This window comes from Seriola dumerili, unplaced genomic scaffold, assembly GCF_002260705.1.
Source record: "Seriola dumerili isolate Sdu_G_001 unplaced genomic scaffold, Sdu_1.0 BDQW01000425.1, whole genome shotgun sequence".
NCBI classification, from domain to species: domain Eukaryota; kingdom Metazoa; phylum Chordata; class Actinopteri; order Carangiformes; family Carangidae; genus Seriola; species Seriola dumerili.
The window spans coordinates 648,589-667,269 of record NW_019174680.1 but is presented as its reverse complement, the minus strand read 5'-3'; the positions used below and the strand labels follow the sequence as shown (position 1 = coordinate 667,269).

Genomic DNA, 18,681 nt, shown 5'->3' with positions numbered 1-18,681 from the left:
GAAAGAAAACACATGAAGCAAGATCCATGACGCAATAATTTAAGTTACATAAACCTCCCACACCATTTGACAAATGGATGCCTCAGTCATGTAATCATTCCAGATGTGAGAGTATGACAGTAAATGATAGTATATGGTAGTATGTAAGGTGTTCAAATAATATGTTATGTTTTGTCTTGCCAAATAATGACTCAGTTCACCTGCATCACAACTAATGGCATCAATGATTTTCACAGGAAATATTACATCAATAAAAAGTATTTCCAATGAAAACTGTAGCAGTAACAATGTCTCTGGAAAGAACTGTATTGAGGTGGAAGGAGAAATCTCAGAGACAGAAGAACTACTAGAAGTAGTAAAGAAAACATGCTTTTATAATCTAGGTAAACTGATCCCTTAGAGTCAACTGGTTTTATCTGAAGTCCTACAGGAGAAAGCTTTGGTAATCATCTTACTCTGGTCTGAGCACACTGAGATTAATAACACATCATGCAGGATCCACCAGAACTCACATTTCATAAGGAGAAAAGATGAAGCAACACATTATGTTACATGAAGCAGAGCCTCCCTGGGCGGTTGATGAATGGACCCTTCACATATGTAAGCATTTCCAGATGTGAAAGCATGACGGAGAATGGCAGTGAGACATCCTTTATACAGATGCAGTGGAGTAAATGAAAGATGTCCTTACTGAGAGGTCACTGCTCAATGCCTCGCACATGCTCAATTCAGCCACGTGGTGGCAGAGTGTATCCAGAAACCTGCTCTGTCTGTCCGTCATCAGACCACAGGCACATGCACCATGAAGAGTGAATGTCTAAATGTCGAGTGCAGATATAAAGGACTAGTATTGAGCTTTTATTAATGAAGAGTGTGGTCCAATCAGTGCTGTCTAAACATTATTCTGACAAACCTTTAACCTGAGCAAAGCCTTCTTCTGATCACATGGCACACAATATACTGTGTGTTGTAATTCTTATTCTTCTGGGTGTTTCAGAGGTTTCTCCACTGACAGAAATACAGCACTGTGCAAACGTTTTAGGCGCTAAAAGCAAAGTGAGGATACTTTCAAAAATAATCAAATTAATGTTTTTACTTATCACTTAACCTCATACAATGACCAGTAAAGAGAAAAAAGATCAGGTCAGTTTTTGCTGTGACCAGCGTTTGTCTTTAAAACAGCACCAGTTCTCCTCAGTACACCTGCTCGCAGTTCTTCAGGTACTTAGCACGTAGGTTGTTCCAGCATCTTGCCACAGTTCTTAAATAATAAAAACTGCAACAACATTAGCCTTTCATAGCATTGTTGGTCCTGGTGCGTTACCCAGCAGCCCCGTTGGTCTAGCCTAAAATTTTGTCTTCTCAAAAGACATTATAAATTTTCAACCTAAAATTAAAACTTCATGTAATAATTCCCAGATAGTCACATGTTTGAGACTATCCAATTAAAACATTAGCTGTGTCTCAGTTTACATACTTCCATACTCACACTTGTTTTGAGTTCATAAGTGTGTTCACATTGACAAGTATGGTAATAAGCAGTGCACTACAAGTACTCGGATGGTTCAGTCAAAAGAGGTCAGAAAATTGAGTCTAAAGCGATGGACACTTCTCACCCTCAATGGTCGCCATCTTGGAATGTAGCAGAAGGGGAGGGACCACCAACCTATTTTCAAACTTGTGAAAAGGGCGACCAGTGAAGGAAGACACATTGTCAGCACTGATGGCAACTTAATTTCCATGTCACATAACACATGGGGCACACAGTTTGATTTGAGACAACACTACCCTGTTGAAATTCATGCACTACACCAGTGAGTAGACTGTGTACACAGTGTACTACTTGTGAGTGTACAGACTGAAGTATCTGATCTGAGACAGAGCAATTGTCCAGCCTGTACCTGCCAGCCAACACCTGCCATCTAAACCTTAGCAGAACTCTGACCAATCCCAGGACCAACATGCTGTTAATTTACTGCTTATTCAACCCTTCTAGGAAACTGCAAGTCACCTATCCTCGTTCGGTTTCAGATGAAGAATCCTGCATGGAGCATCTTAAAAATGTAATATTGTCTGGTGTTTTTGGGGCCTATCACTTCACACATTCACAGGCAGGATGAGAAAATATGGCACATGACTGGGTGAGATTTCTGAGGTAGTTGAGGATGAGCTTTTTATACAGTACCTTCCACTTTGAAAGAAGCAAGCAACAGTTGAAGAGAAGAGGAAGAAGAAGGGACAAATAGGAAGAAAGAAGAGCAGGAAATGAGAACAAATAGCCACAGAGAGAGACAGAAGCAAACAGCAGAGATACAGATGATCAATAACAGAAACAATGACAAGGCAGGAGAGGAGAAGACTCCAACACCACTGCTTACTTTAAACATGAACCATCAGGAACAGGAAATAGACACACGATTCACTTTTCATCTACTGCACACAAGGATGCAAAACCTGCATGTAACTCTGGCAGATAGAGGAAATAAATGTGGTGAAGTGGAGGAAAAGACCAATCAGGGAACATACATCTCCGTTCATCAGCTTGCAGTCGTCCTCCATCTCATCGGCGCTGTCCTCGTCCGACACGTCCCCCTCCTCTGCGTTCTCGTCGATGTTGGGAGGAAGTTTCTTCCCCTGGTGGAGAAAAGAACAAGTCAGTGGAACAAACAGCTGAACCCTTCATTTAATCTATTTGTCCAGTCAGGGACCGTCCTCTCAGTCATCTCTCCACTGCACTGTATACAAGCCAAAAAACATTAGGGAACTAAGTGAACTAAGTTGAACTTTGTGCCTCGCTGCTCTCTCTGGGGGATGGCTGTATTTGCACATTAAGTGTTTGCAATCTGCATGCTCTACTGGATGGTGGTGTGTCAGGTGAATTGTGGTACTTCCTGTCTTTGCTGCCACAGGTTTTTCAGTTTAGTTAATATCACCGATCTGTTTCATGGTGGACTTTAAAGTCAATCAATAAATCAATCGAGCAATCACTTCATTTATCCCCAGTGGGGCAATTGGGTATGCAGCAGTGGGATATATGCACTGAGCACACATAAAAACATAAAAACACAGGGTATATAAATACAAAACCAAGACCAAAAGATAAAGGACAATTAGTTGATAAAAGCAAAACAGAGACAGTAAGTTAGTTAAGTTAAAATCTACCTTTTCCTCCCAGGATTTAGGATGGGGATGGCACCTGGTTTAAAAGAGCGTTTGAATCTGTTTCTTTTGGCTAAAGGGAGTCTGAGGGCGGAACCAGATGGTAGAAACTAAAACAGCTGATGTAAAGGGTGGGAACAATCTGACAAGATGGATTTAACCTTCTTAAGGACCTGTTTGTTGTAAAGATCCTGCAGACTATCCTGGGTGGGACCAGCTATTTTACTACAGACATCTACCACCTGATTTAGTATATTACAGTCCCATGTTTATATAACTTTATTTTGATAAATGAGCTGTCTGTTACTATGAGGAATGTCATATGATCTCTTATGTCATTTATTTGAATGTATATTGTCAAGCAATTCATATCAAAGTGTCTCATATAATCCCCCTTTTTTACGGTTATCTTTGTCTAGAAATCTCTCCTGAAAACCGGCACGGCAAAATCTTACAGAGGATTTAGTGGCTGATAAAGCTGTGCTCAGACCCTGTCCATCTCTGTATTTTGCACTTTCTATTATTCTCATTGACAGGCCTCAGTGGGAAAGATATAAAAGCGACTGGACAGTGAAGGATGTACAGGTTCAGCTGGAACAGATGGGCCCCACCCTCACTGCCTGAGCCATGGATTTTTCATTAACAAGCGAGGTAGTTTGTCCTGTGGTTAGCAATCATTCTCAATCACAGTGTCATGGAGGTGGTGGTCTGCAGCAGCACCATGTGGTTGACAATAGTCTGACCCACAGTGAGGCTGCACAGTACGAGTGTTGCAGGGCAGTGGGGAAGCCGAAGTGCTGCATATCAGAGCTCACACACTGGTGCGTACACACAGGTAGTGGCGCTGGAGCAACTGCTGGCAGAGCGCTTCTCATCGGTGCCAGGTATTGGCGAGGTGCCTCCTCTTTACTGAAAGCATCTGGTGTCAATAAAGCCTCATTAACCTCAATACTGATCCCTCCCCTGCTAACAGAGGCTGCTGCTCATCAACATGCTGCCCTGCTGCTGCTGCTGCTGCTGCTGGTTAAAGCTGTGTATGAAACTAACTGTGCTTTAACAGTTTACATACATTACAATGAAAACATGAGATGCTGAAGCTGTGGTTCTTCTGATAGTTACATATGACTTAACCTATACATTCAGTCCTGTGCTGCCTTAGTGTTCATTGATTTTCAACTGGACTGTATTGAATATCTCAATACAGTCCAGTCCAGTACAGTCAATACAGTCCAGTTTGAAATATTGCAATATACAATATTATCGTGGAGACGGAGGTGTTTTTTTTCTTGTTATAAAGTAATTATATTGTTGTATTGTTTATATGTTTCAGCTGTTTTTTTAATGATACATTATTATTTTATGTTTCAGGTGTTTTTTATAATATATAATTACATTAATGTATTTCTTTTATCTTTTTTATTATTATATTTTTGCAAGGTACAATGTACAGTAATCAAAGTAGTGCAATGAGGTTGGACTTGGCAGCAGAAAAAAGAAAATGATCTAATCCATACTTAAATTGTCCTATCGTCACCCGGAGCTCTGTCGCATGTCATACCTCTCTCAGTATCCAATAACAAAGGCAAGGAAAAAAAAAAAAAAAAAAAAAATCACAGTGTGTACAGTGGAGCAGAGTGGTTTGAAGCGCTGGACACTGCTTTGCAGACATTTGCATAAACGCTAATTGACCACTAAGCCACCACCACAAAATCAAACCAAAAAAATAAATAAATAAATGTCATCGTCAGTCCGAGCAGTTCAGTTATAATTTGTGAGGAGGGGTCACCCTCGTCCAGTGAGGTTGGGGGGCTGGGTATAGGTGGGGTGGATTCAACAGACCACATTTCCTCAGTAGAATGTAATTCCAATCAAAACTGTCGGCATCGTGTTCTGTTGATGCGGATTGTCCAGAGTAACAACAGCACTGAAACAGACGCAGCTAAACTATATTCACACCCATTGCAGCGGCGAAGTCTCAGTTGTTGCCTCGATATTTATTTATGAAATGAGTTGGTACATTTTTTTTCATTCAGTTTTTCAGTGTTACTGCATTTCAGCAAAACTCACTGTAATAATCGTAATAATCGTGTTGCTCGTTGGAGCGGCGGACTACCCATCGACATGATTCAAAAGAATTCAAGAGGCCCGGCCAGCCAGGTGCTCGGGGGCGGCTGAGTTAGACGCTTGCCCCGGCACCTTATGTCTTTTGTAAACTTTGGTAAACTTTATGAATAGTTTTTTGTGAATTGAGGTACTAGTTTATATTGAAGGGAACTGGGCTAGACTGGTTGCTGTTTCTTGTGTACTTGTTTTGAGGAGAGCGCAGAAAGGTTTTGCTTCTCATTTAATTTCTTAGCTTAAAGTAAAATTGCCAATTCATGTTTAGTGTGAGTCCTCTTTTTGTTGTAGATTTTTTTTTGATTTAAGCAGCATCCACTTGTCCTCTTCCCCTCTTTGTTTACCTTTGTTACCCTCCTTACTACCTAATTAATTTTGCTTAACCAATTCCAACCGGAAATGTTGCCTCCCTCTTCCCCAATTGTCAGCCGGGTTGTAACAAGGACTTTGTGATTTCCCAGAGGAAACAATACAGATCATTCATTTTCAGACCCCTTCAGTTTTTTCAGCTTCATGCTGAATAAAAAAAAAATCCCTTTTTCCCTCATCAATCTACTCTCAATCACCCATAATGACAAATAGAACAGAATTGTTGTCCACCTGTGGTAAACTCAGCTTATTGGACATGATGTGGAAAGACACAAACCTGTATATAATTAGCTGACAACGCTCATCAGAGCAAAAACCATGAGGAGGAAAGAACTGCCTGCACAGCTCAGCGACAGGATTGTTTTAGGCTACAAAAACACGAGGCGACCAAGAACCTGATGGTGACTCTGGCTGAGCTCCAGTGATCCTGTGTGTATACTTCTGACGAAGGTCTAGAGGGACTGAAACATTAGTATGATTAATAAATTGTGATGCTGAGCAACAGCAGTGACACTTTCCAACACACCGGGACCTGAGATAGTTGGATTTGTGAATATTTCTCTTGTGTGAAGCACAAAAACATCATAGCGTCGTTAAATGTTCAGATTATGAGGTTAAAGGCTGTTAATTTCCTGCTGTAGAGTCTCATGTGGCCTGAGAGGCTAAATCCACAACAACCTGAGCACCTGCCACATCTAAAAGAGTTGGCTATAAATGCACTAAATCAATTGAGGGTGACATCGAAGAGTACATCACCATTTTTATCGTCTGGGAATTCCCATCAGCTGTGAAGTGAAGCTTACTACCTGGACCTGCTACTGACCTGCAGCCACCAACTCATTTCACCAATTATCTGTGGTCAGCTGGACTCAGGATGTCGCTCTTTGATGATGATAAAATAGAGCAGTGCACTGTTAATATGCACAGTCCATAAACATTTCATTTTTATTCTTTCCTACAGTCAGGTTGCGTTTTTCCTTCTTTTCTACTGATCATGTCATATTCAAACACTTCCATCAAACGCATCCCTGACCACTGTCGCCTGCCTTTGAAGTCTGCTCTGTGAGCTTCAAACTCCAGATGATAAAATGGTGAGCTGAGCTAATTGCCTGAGGACTGACTCCTGTCACTGAGGAAAAACAGTCACTTTTCAAACATCCAGACTGTGCACCACCCGCTCCGACTTCACCTTAACGAGGATCTTGCCCTTGAGTGTTTCTGGCGACGGGAGACGTCCAGACTCATCGGCTTTGATGTTGGAAAGGTCCAGTTTGTCCCCCAGGATCTCAATCAGGTACTGAGCCATCTTCTTCTGCTGAGGAACACTGCAGTGGTTCTCTATGGACAGGATGACTGGATAGCTGAGAGATAATCACACAGAACAGATTGGAGTTACAGGACGACGATGACATTTAACGTCCCCGACAACCCCTGTAGTCTCATTAAGCCACCGGTTAGCAACCGGCCTTTTTTATCAAACATAAAAGCTTAAAAGACATTGTGACGCATTTACTGATGTATTTTATGTCGTAGAATAAAATGTGAGAATGTATTGAGCTTGTGTTAACCAAAGACCTTTTTAAAGTCATCCAACAAAAACCATAAATGCTAAACTGCTAATATATTTCTGGGTTTTAGGAGCCATTTGTGCAGCACTCTATTCCTGCAGAAGTAATCCCATTCCCATCAGTCTCATCTGGACTTTTTGTCTCGTGCTAATTTGCCTGCTAAACCTAAAGACAGTGAACATAGTAAACATCAACATGCTTATTATTGAAAGCATTCTTATGCTAGCATTTAGCTCAAGTTCAGCCTCACAGAACCATAGCTGTAGACTGTTAGCCAATTAGAAGCTACTTTCAGTCTTAGGGCTTTCAATCTGGACTAACAGTAGATTCATTCCTGCCTGACTGTATATCTGTCTGCCGGATATACAGACAATCAATATTTACATTTACACAGTATTTATTTCATTTATTTATTTAGTTTTTTGTACGTATTTGTGTAGCAGTGACACTAAAACAAACAGTTATTTTTAAAAGCATACCACTCTTTAAAGCTTTTATTCTGGCAGATTTTCATGTCAGTATGGTATCAATAAACCTAATTTTCTTGTGACATGGTTTCAAAAAAGTCTTTGGTTTAGAGCCACTTAAAAAATGCAAATGTCCTCTGCAGATTGCTCGGACAGATATTGATCATATGAAGTTTATTATCACTTGTAAAATGACTCCAACATGAATTCTCTTTTATCTGTAGTTCAACATTCAACCAATGAGCACATCTGCACAACATTTTAATCATTATTTTCAATTTGCATGAAGCATATGAGGTCTAACATGTGAAACAAGTCTTAAAAAGCAGCTTCATCCAACAGCAGACCCCTCATTCACAACATGTTGACTGTGTTGATTCCCAGTCTCTGTCAGATGTTTGTCCCTGTCAGCTCTCTGCACAGCCTGTTTTTATTCAGTGTCCTGGAAACTCTGATCGCTCTTTGATGTTGAATGCAGCCTTTCACCCTGCTCCTTTTTCAGCCAATTATCTGTGGAATATGTTGTCCACAATTATATTTTCAAAATCACACACTGAGGGCGAACGTGCGCACAAAGCGAGTGTTTCTCCTTCTTTTTACTGGAAGAGACGGGATCTAAAAATAGAGATTTTCTCTGCATCCTCTAGACTGTGTGCATGTCGATGGGATTATCACCCTCTGATGCTGTGAGGAGGAGGAGGGTGTCTGTGTGCATGCTTTCTTTTCTGTGTGTGTGTGTGTGTGTGTGTGTGTTGTTATGTTTCTGTATCTGCACATGTTGAGTTATGGTCTGTACGTACAAATTAAAAGGAAATACATAAATAAATGAGTCAAGAAACATAACAAGTGCAGTTTAAGGGCGAACTATATGGTTTGATTAGGATGGAGATGATGTGAAACACATGCTGTGACCTTCGCTGTTACCAGATCTCAACCCAACTCACCAACTATGAGAAATTTTGGGATGATGTGTCAGGGATCGTTCACGCATGCAGACTTAAAAGCTGGGACAGTCATAGGCTGCTATTAATTTTTAATGGGACATGGCATTTCAGTGCCGTGACGCAAGCTGAGCTAGAGAGTTTTAAATAAAAAAAAATAAAAAAAAGGGGAAAGTTGAGGAAAGCTCAAGTTAATGCAAATTTCGTATGATTCAATGTGAGTAACAACCAGGGAGAGACACTTTATTCCACTCGCTTCCAATGCACATACAGGACCACAATACCAGCCAGTCTTACCAGCCTCAGTGCCACTGTTGTATTACATCAATTTCAGCAATGCATATTGTATTAAAAAAAATACAAAACAAAGCTATTGCGTACTCTCGAAACAAACTGTGCAACAGGAGAAGATCAAATATGAAAGACTAACAGCAAACTAATGAGACGGAAGATCTACAATTAACATGAGCATGTGTGACAGTCACACTTTAACCTGTGAATACTCAGCCCTCAGAAAAGCTCACTGCACCTCTGACATCAACCCTGTCTCTGTCTCCATATGCTTTTATTCTAACCTCGTCTAACCCATTCTAACCTGTCAGGGAACGCCTGTACAACCAGACATAATATGTTTCAAATGTAAAGAAGCTTTTAAATATATTCAACCCTCCCGACTGGGCGATCTTATTCCAAGCCTCATTTCTTCCATTTTTCTCCATGTTTTACAATCCAGCAGCCTGTGTAATGCAACCCTGCCGTGTGACTGACAGCATACATGTCCACACTGCTGCAGTTATTTTCCACATGCTTGTTAAAGCTGCACACACACACACGCACACACGTACACACGCCTGTCTTATGGTTTGTCAGTTGCAATCGAAACAGAAACGTGACACTAAAACATGAAAGTCGTTTTTGGAAGCTGATTGAATATGTGAGCATGAGAGCCAGTGAATAAAATAAATGAATGGAAAAGTAAGAAAATTCTAACAGATGCTAGAGTGTGTGTGTGTGTGTGTGTGTGTGTGTGTGTGTGTGTGTGTGTGTGTGTGTGTGTGTGTGTGTGTGTGTGTGTGTGTGTGTATGTGTATGTGTGTGTGTGATTGTTTTTGTGTGTAAACATACTCGTTCTTGACGAAGGCGTACTTGTTGATGGTCTCGATAACGTCTTTGAAGAGAATCTTGGAAGTGAGGGTGTAGCCGTGGTGGACGATGGGTTCGCCGTCCTGACCGTCCCAACAGTCCACTGTGGACAGGAGAGAAGAAGAAAAGACAGAATGACCAAGAAGCTAAACCCTAAAAACGTCAGAGTTACTGTCAGAACTGTCCTGACCTATAGAGCTCCATTCGGCCCTACAGAGGCAAAACACAGACCATATCTGGTTTGTATCCGACATCAGTTTTACTACATAAAAAAATATAATGCTATAGAATAAGACTTACAAGAGGAATGATACGTTTTCATAGTTTTTGGTTTATATATCACTGATTGACATTGACTGACTGTATTTGTGAAAGATCCACCAATGAAAACTAAGACATTATTACGGATTTTATAGATTTAAGTTTATTGAACAATTTTCTCAAGGACGTATATCGATTGGTTTTACAGTAAGAAACTATAGAGGTATGCTTAGAATGAACTAGAATTAACGCTTTGCGGTTCTCCACCTCCACCACACGGACTACTTTCAGTTTCTGTTGTCAGAGTCGCTCTCCGTTGTGGTGTATATCAGGGATTCAAACAAAACTGAGAAAAAACAAACAGTAAAAAGATTTTAGTAAAAATATTTTCCTGTTATAAAAATAATTTGTGTGCAATATATAATTCTTCCTGTAGCTCGTTGACATAAAATTTCATTTTGAATGTACCATGAGGTCTGAGCGTGCAGCTTTTACCAAACCTTGAGTCTAGCTGACCTTCATCAGAGCAAGTGCATGTATGTTTACGAGACACTTGCATGGACCTCAGTCAGCTTTGATTTCTGCTGCCTTCAGTCCTCAGGCAGTGCAGTGGGTAGTGACCTTTTTACAGTAGATAATGCCAGGCATCCCCGACCGTGTCCGCCTCCCCTCTTGGTTCACCCCAACAAACATGTTTCTAAATTGTATTGCAAGCAGAGACAGGTTTAAACCGTAACTAATCAAGTACTTATTTAATATTTATTTCTTCAGGGCGACTGGTTCAGGCCATGGTTATCTCTCGCTCAGTGAAACCATTACAGATGGTCCAGAATGTAGCAGCCCGTCTGGTCTCCGATCAGCCTAAAAGCGCTCATGTCACTCTGCTACTCCTCGACCTCCCACTGCACTGAAGCTTTAATGATGTCCCCCACTTGTAAGTCACTTTGGATAAAAGCATCTGCCAAATGAGTAAATGTAATGTAAATATAATGTTATTCTGTCACTCAGTATTTTAAATTGTGGCAGTTTTTTTCCACAACTTCACTATCTTCACATTTCAACGAATAAAGTACCTGAAAAGATTCAATATGGGATTTGAAAGAATTGAGAATCAATAAAGGGGACCCAACCCCAATTTCTAATGCAGAGGGAAAGAAGATGATTTGCTTTTCAACAGCAGTCTCAACCCAAAAAATATCTGCACTGCTACTTTTAAAAGCAACATTAATTTTGAATCCTATGTTAAATTGTGCCTATGTACTGGAGGTGTATGTCAGGTATGTGTGTGTGTTCCACATGTGTGTGCTGACCTTCTACACAGCGACAGCCGGCCTGCAGCACCCAGGCGTACATGTCCACCCTGGACTGTGACATCAGCTGATCGCCCATCAGGTACGTGTTGTGTGAGGAGGCAATGAAGTAGTTGCACAGCGGCTGGTTCATGTCCTGGTTCACACTGTAGTGGTCTGGGTTGAAGATGTCCCCTGCTGGGCTGCGCATGTAATTCGTAAAACCTGAAAGAAAGTTGAACAAACAGATTTTTACTGCAGGTTTATCCGACAAAAGTTTTACTCTGAAATCTCTTCTGACGTCTAGCATGAAGTGATCGAGAGTGAACGGCTCGTTTTTAGAGAAAAAGTTGAGTATGAAAGAGGAATGAAACAATTTAAAGCCAACAGTGATTCAATCGTCACTCTCTACAAAGATCCCACATTTATCCACATTTGTTCATTTATTGAAGTGTAATTTATTATATTAAAACACATAAATACCACACTGAGTTAGTAATATATTTATTTGCAATGGCTTGAATCAACACAAAGATGTAAAATGTTTCTTTAGAAAAGTATTTCTTATCTGATTCAACAGCAGGTAGCACTTTATCAATTTATCCTGACATTATTTCAGTCAGTTAGTCAGAGGACTTGCACTGCGACTGCGACTGCGCATCCATTTGGTAGAACACATGCTGAATCTTTTCAAAGACACTGGCGTGAAACTGAACAAGCTCTTGTTGCGAGTAAAGGCAGGAATTGAAATATCTTCAGAAAAATAAAAAAATCTGGTTTTGATCAGTTCAGGTCAAAAGACACAACAGAACAAAACAGGGGCTGCAACTTCTTCACCTGGCAAAACTCTGACCTTTCAAACAAACTCCACTGTAATTCAGAACTAAAGAGAAATTCTTTGGATGAACACTAACAATGTTCAGTGAGTTCCACACACAACAGAGCCTGATGAAAAAGTGAAAACAAAGTGGACTTACCATCAATCCCCACAACTCCTTCCTTCTGGTTCTCAGAACACGGCTCAAACTTGTTGATAATCTCCAGACAGTGGTCCTTGGTCACCTTGGTCATCTACAAAGTATAAACTTGTGTCAAAAGACAATATGATGCACGTGCTAAACACAGAATAATGACACACATATTCCTTGTCAGGAAAAAAATCAACATGTGTATGAGGAGCTCCATACGTGTCATGTCTCTCTCCATCCTGCCTGCCTGAATCCAACAGTTTCTCTGGTAGCCGCTCTGTGAGGCTATCTGATTGGTCAATCAGATTCCCATCTCTGTTAATCATTTAAAGGGGGTGTGGCCATACCAGGCCTCAGCCCTCAGCTGAGACTCTCACACCCTGTGTCCCAGTGTATTTGTGACGGTTTAAACCATGTGAGAGAGCGAGGCTTTAGCGAGATGACCTGGTGACACGCTATCTCCATTTTGGAGTTTGGTTTTCCTCCCCACTTCTGAAGCACTAAGCAGGGTGAGTGTCTAAATTTGTGGTAAAGTGAGTACACATGAGAATGAGAGTGCTGTGCCGAGATTAAATCCAGACATTCTCAGCCCATAACCATTGTTACTGAGGACTGAGCAGCAGAGCTCACAGGCTGCTGTCAGCTCAACTCTGACACACTCACACTCTTTGTATAGTTATGAGAACACATATCTGTTCAGCTTTAAAAACAGATTATACAGTCCAGACCATCAGTATGTTCGTCAAGCTCTTTGCTTCAGCACATTTCTTTTGAAATCAAACAATGGAGACTAAATTGAAGTGCCAAGGCTGAGCTTTCGTTTGAGAAGTTTTACATCAATACAGAAAGAAATGTGTGAGAGATGCCGTCATTTTTATTACGAAGAGCCAAAAGTTTAGTGGTTCAAAAGTAAGTGAACAGACACACATGAAGTCAAATTAAATCTTCATATTAAGTCCCATATTTCAAACTTTTCTTGTGTTTTATTCAGAGTGTTGATATCCATAAGAAGGTATATTTGTGGTTTTAAGAACCAAAAACAGACACTTGAACACACAAATGGGAGTGTTACACATCATCTTATTTCTTTTTTAGGCACAAAGAAACAGATGCCAAAAAAGTGTGTACTTCTGGAGACCAGCAAAGGTAACTCTGCAGCATCATTTCAAACAAATGGCCTCATGAAACTGCTGCAACCACTTTCCAATGACAGGAGGAGTAAAGCACTGGCCATAATTAGAGAAAAACAGAGCATCCGAGTGGAGCTGACGTCCAGCCACCCAAACAGAGCCTCTGCTTTTAAAATGACTGGATCTGCACATTCAAATAGTTGGGAGTGCAAATTAGCTGAAGAGACAAAACGAGTTGGTACACACATTAGCTGTTTGTTTTTTTTTTTCTTTTTCAGATAATGGTACCATTAGCGAGGAGATGAGCTTCGTCTCAAGTGCTATGATGGTAGTAATGCTAACATCGCTCTCGGGCCCTCATACATTAAGGAACACCTCAGGGGTGCGATGGCTACTCAGTTCAGCTTCTGACCTCCCATCTCGCAGGAGCTAAAAGCATGGAGCAGTGACAGAGCAGGAAGAGATAAAAAAGTTCTGCCTAAGTTTCTGTAGCAGCTCATGAGGGTCTTTTAAATTTGATGGGTACAGTATTCAGAAAGCGCTTTTTTTAGGACCTTTGGCAGTAAATGGCTTCTGATTGGCCACTACTGAATTGATAAATTCAGTAAATCTGGATGATAGCGTTGGGAATATCCATGCTCGGGTGGATGATGTCAGTTTAGTCTTGAACAGAGAAATATTTCAAAGGAGCAACTGTTTTGTAGACTATGAATTCATAATTAGTCAAGATCACTTTCTATAGAGTTTTATTTGAAGTGCTGATCCATAAGAAGATATATTTGTGGTTTTAAGAACCAAAAACCATCTCAATGTAGTTTTACATCTCCTCTCTCAGACTTCGGATGGACAGCCCTGGCTGTTGCTGGTGTGGAGGCATAAAAAGATGTTTGGAAATAATCCAAACACCTACAGATCTACATCATCCTGTTGACATGGACCATAAACAGTGTTTCTACATTCAGTGGAAACCAGTCACCACCACAGTGACATGAGAATGGAGCCTCAAAGCTCTGACAGACAGGAGGAGAGACGAGAATGTGATATGTTGATATAACAAAGGAAACACAAAACTCTGCATCAAAAATCACATTCATTTCCTGTGTTAACTTCACAATTTCCCAAGTTTGGGAAAGAAAATGCAGAGTTGGATGATCACTCCACAGCCCAGTGAATATCATTGTTACAGCGATCTGATCCAGCTGTGGCTGCTACCACCAGTCTAGTATTATCTACTAAATGCAGGTAAAACTTGTTTACACCATCCTGAAGTGGTTAATAATGTTCAACAGATTTAGCACCTGACCTCAGAGGCCTCAGGATCCAAATAAACTATTTATAGGCGGCAAAATGATGTATCACGAGTGTGTTACTGCAGAAATATTGTGGCTTCTGTTTTAATAATCAAGCATGCAGAATGCAGATCATGTGGGTTATGCCACAGGATGGTGTTACAGTACACACGGTGCTGCCTCACTCACTGATTACCATGTCAGTGATGTCTCTGTGGGTGATGGTATGATTCCTCAGATCACACTGGCATCTCTGTTGTTTTACATTTGACTTTTTCAGTGAGAGTTGACGATGGTAATTTGTTGAATCTGAGGCATCGGGCACAGTTGATGGGCTTCTGCTCTACGACCAGTCTGAAGGTCGTTAAATATAACTGATGGCTCCACTCACTGAGTAGCACTGGGTCAAGTAGAGTAGAATGATGAATATGCTCGTGGACGAGGACTTTGGGCCGGTGGGAAACGGAACATAAAGGTGAACTCCACCAATTTTACGCATCCCAGGTTACAGGTTCTTCAGGAGTTGTACTGTATGTGTCTCCAGAGGGAGCCAAGTCAAATCTGATAATGTCAGTTGGGGCTGAGGACAACAAAGCCCCTTTTCCACTGGTCAAAAAACCTGCTGAGACCCACTAACATGGGGCTTTTGTCGGCAATGGAAAACAGTAAAATCGGCATTCACAAATTACTCTGCAGTAGATGCCGGTATTTTTCGACTCCGGCTCCAATCGGCAGTGATGTTAAGACAACACCCGGCTGAACAAGCTTATTTTCAGAGCACAAACACTGTAAACAGACCTGTCACCTGCCCAACACAGTGCTGTTAAAGCAGAAACACAGCAGCTACACTGCACTTGGAGATGAGAGGGTAAGCTGCAGCCTCAAAATAAGTTTTAAAAACACACAACTACAGATTGAAGCGTCTCACATGGAGGCTCCAAAACTGAAAACTTTCTCCTATGCGCCTGCATCTGTGTGTGTGTGTGTTTGTGTGTGTGTGCGCGCTCTATAACTGCAGGTGGTGACATGTGTGTCCTCTCCGGCAAACACGTATGGTTTGAATAAAAGGAATCAATCGTTTTTAGCGGGTTCACCCACATTTAAAGAACCTGCTTATAGCTGCTAATTATGGTGTAAAAAGTGTAAAAGACAAAAACAGGTGTGGAGTTAGATGGAAGTGAGCTCACCAGGGTAATCATTACTGGCTTAACACACCCATATCTCAGACCAAACTGTTGGCAGTCAAGTTGAATTATGGGTAATAAAGGCAACAGGAAGACAAATGTGTGAAACCAAAGATGATATCTCTGTTTCTGCTATCCATCCTGAATCTGACAGTTTGGCGGAAGTGCAATGTTACATCAGTGTCATGTTTTACTGTCAGTCTTAGACACACAATCAGACACAGTGTGTACCTTTTGCTCCGTCTCCATGAAGCGGGCCAGGTCGTCCGTGTCGAGGTGGTCTTTGTGATTGCTGTAGGTGAGCATGAGGAGATACAGGTCCCTGCGGGTCGACATCATCTTGTAGAAGGAGCAGAACTCCTCAAAGCCCAGCGTCCCCTGGTTGTCATCTGTGTCCGCCTCCTACACATCAGGAACAAGCAAACGTTTTGGTTTGATTTGTTTTTTTTTTTTCCTGACAAATCTAAAATTAACCAAAACTCCAACAACTCAAATGTCTGTTTTTTTTCACTACATTTGTTCTTAAAGCTTCTAAACCCACAGACAGGGTATTTAATATTCTGCTGTATTGTACTGCCCGTCTGTAAAATGTCCTTAACTTTCTTATAAATCATCAGGAACAAACAGTACGTACTCTGTGTCTGTGATGTTCAATGACAACTGAGCTGTATGAGCTTGTTTCATTTTTTCCACTCCATGAGAGGTTTAGTCATAATTAGTTCAGTTTGTATTTAAAACTAAAACTCTGTAAAACTGATGTTTTAGATGACAAAAACACAACATGTTAGTCTTATTTTAGTCATAGGTAAATTAACTGACAAAAACCATATGAGCAAATTAGGTTTTGTTAAGACCAAGTTTTCAAACCTCAACTTACAGGTGACATCAAAATCCATCAAGACTAGTTTAGTCTGAAAGAGCTGCTCCTGTCTACTCGCAGAGATAAACATGCTCTGAATGCTAACAAGAAAATATACTGAACAAAAATATAAACGCAACACTTTTGTTTTTACTCACATTTATCACGAGTTCAACTAAATCTTAAAAATCTTAAATTTTGTTCACAAATGTGTTTAAATCAGTGTTAACGAGCACTGGTCATCTGCCACGATCATCCATCCACCTGACAGGTGTGGCATATTACACAGCATGATTCACAATAAAAGAATATTTAAGAGAAATAAACCCTGTGTCTGTGTAGAAAAAAATCTTAGATCTTTTATTTAAAAAAAAAAATAGGAGTAAAAACAAAAGTGTGTTCAGTATATATCATAATAATATATTATTCAGAAAAGAAATGCCTGATCACAACCACTGAAAAAGTAAAGCCTTCAGATGTATGAAACAAAACAAGGGCATCAAAGACAATAAAAACCACAACGTGGGTCATTAAAAACCCCCAAAAAACGACTGTTTTATTCCACAAACTGAATCTCTATGAACCGTTTTATTTTTTTGTTTAAAACCCCAGTGCTGCTATCATTTATGTTGTTCTGACACCTTCCTTCTTGGTGAAGAGGCCGCAGGGTGCAGCTAAGCTCCAGCACTGCAGGTGGGGTTCTGGGAAGATAACCGAGGCGTGCAGGAAAAAGAAATCATGGATTAACGCCATTGTTTGAGAGGAAAAAAAGACTATGTGATGTTTTCTTTATATTATAGGTTTATTTTTACTTTACATTTCAGTCTATCCTTATTTCTCAAAATCTTCATTGACACGAGTCTGGAGATGACATCTTCAGTCATGATCACATTTACATTTACCGCTCACCCACAGTAACTGTTTGCAGCTCGTGTTATAACAACAGGTTTGGTTTTCTGGGAGAAACGAGCCGGAAAGTTACTGAGTCAGCTTATAAAAGGGCTGCAGCTATGGTTGTGTCCTGGAACAAGGTTAACCGGAGCTCTGCAGTGGGTCACACCATGACCTGTGTAATCCTTGCCTCGGTTTACTGCGGCAGTCTGTGACCGGCTCCATATGCCAAACAGCACTGGAGGCAACCATTCACTGTGGGGCGATGACGTCTGTGCTGGTTGGAGCTTGGCCTCTGAGCAGATCAGTGTATGATACACACACTGGGCTCAGATCAGTGTGTTAGAGAGTGAAACACTTCAGAGCGAGAGGATGTGATTCTACAGGCTTTTTATTATTTGACTGCACCAGATGCAAAAATAATTTCAGTGCGTTGAGAGAATACTTCAATAAAGAACTTCATATGAAAAAAAAATGTCTGAATTGCAGTTTAATTTTGTTTCATCATGCTTATGGGGAGGAGACATTTCCCAGAGTTCCCCTGCAAATGAAGTGTTGTACTGTTTGAAGAGCGACCCACCTTCCCCCTGCTGAAGAATTTCATTATAATGGCTTTAAATGAAGAGATTGGGCTGTAAACACTAAATCCTAGAGGCTTCGTCACAGAGAAGGACATGCATGAATAAACTGTATGAGTAATGGGTAATGGCACCAATACTAATCCAGTGGATTGGATCAGTGCATCTCTAGGCAAGAATCCAGAGTTTTTCTTAATCGCTTTGATGCAGTTCACACATCAGATGTCATTCTCAACACTCTTAATGCAGTTCTCATTACACTAACTCACCCCAGCAAAAGCCACTAAAACAATCAAAACCATGTTCACACGTGTCGAAATTCGCAAAGTCAATCTGTCACTTCAACATTGTCACCAGTGAATAAAACCCTCTCACCAGCGCTTTGCTGTAATTGCTGTAAAAACATACAAACTGTTCTCATGAGATGTCAGAGTGAGATAAGTAATCAACAAGATAAAACATCTTTA

At 40.7% G+C, this 18,681-nt stretch overlaps 1 protein-coding gene across 1 annotated transcript in view; it reads right to left on the bottom strand.

The window, feature by feature from the left end:
- Nucleotides 1–18,681, bottom strand: part of plch2 (phospholipase C eta 2) — a 50,047-nt gene that overhangs the window by 19,432 nt on the left and 11,934 nt on the right. Inside the window, exons 4-10 of the mRNA XM_022761647.1 lie at nucleotides 16,118–16,288; nucleotides 12,293–12,386; nucleotides 11,337–11,540; nucleotides 9,748–9,868; nucleotides 6,836–7,007; nucleotides 2,527–2,634; nucleotides 2,186–2,191 (exon numbers count right to left, since the gene is read on the bottom strand). Of these exons, the coding sequence (XP_022617368.1) occupies nucleotides 2,186–2,191; nucleotides 2,527–2,634; nucleotides 6,836–7,007; nucleotides 9,748–9,868; nucleotides 11,337–11,540; nucleotides 12,293–12,386; nucleotides 16,118–16,288 (876 nt within the window). The remainder of the gene's footprint in view (nucleotides 1–2,185; nucleotides 2,192–2,526; nucleotides 2,635–6,835; nucleotides 7,008–9,747; nucleotides 9,869–11,336; nucleotides 11,541–12,292; nucleotides 12,387–16,117; nucleotides 16,289–18,681) is intronic.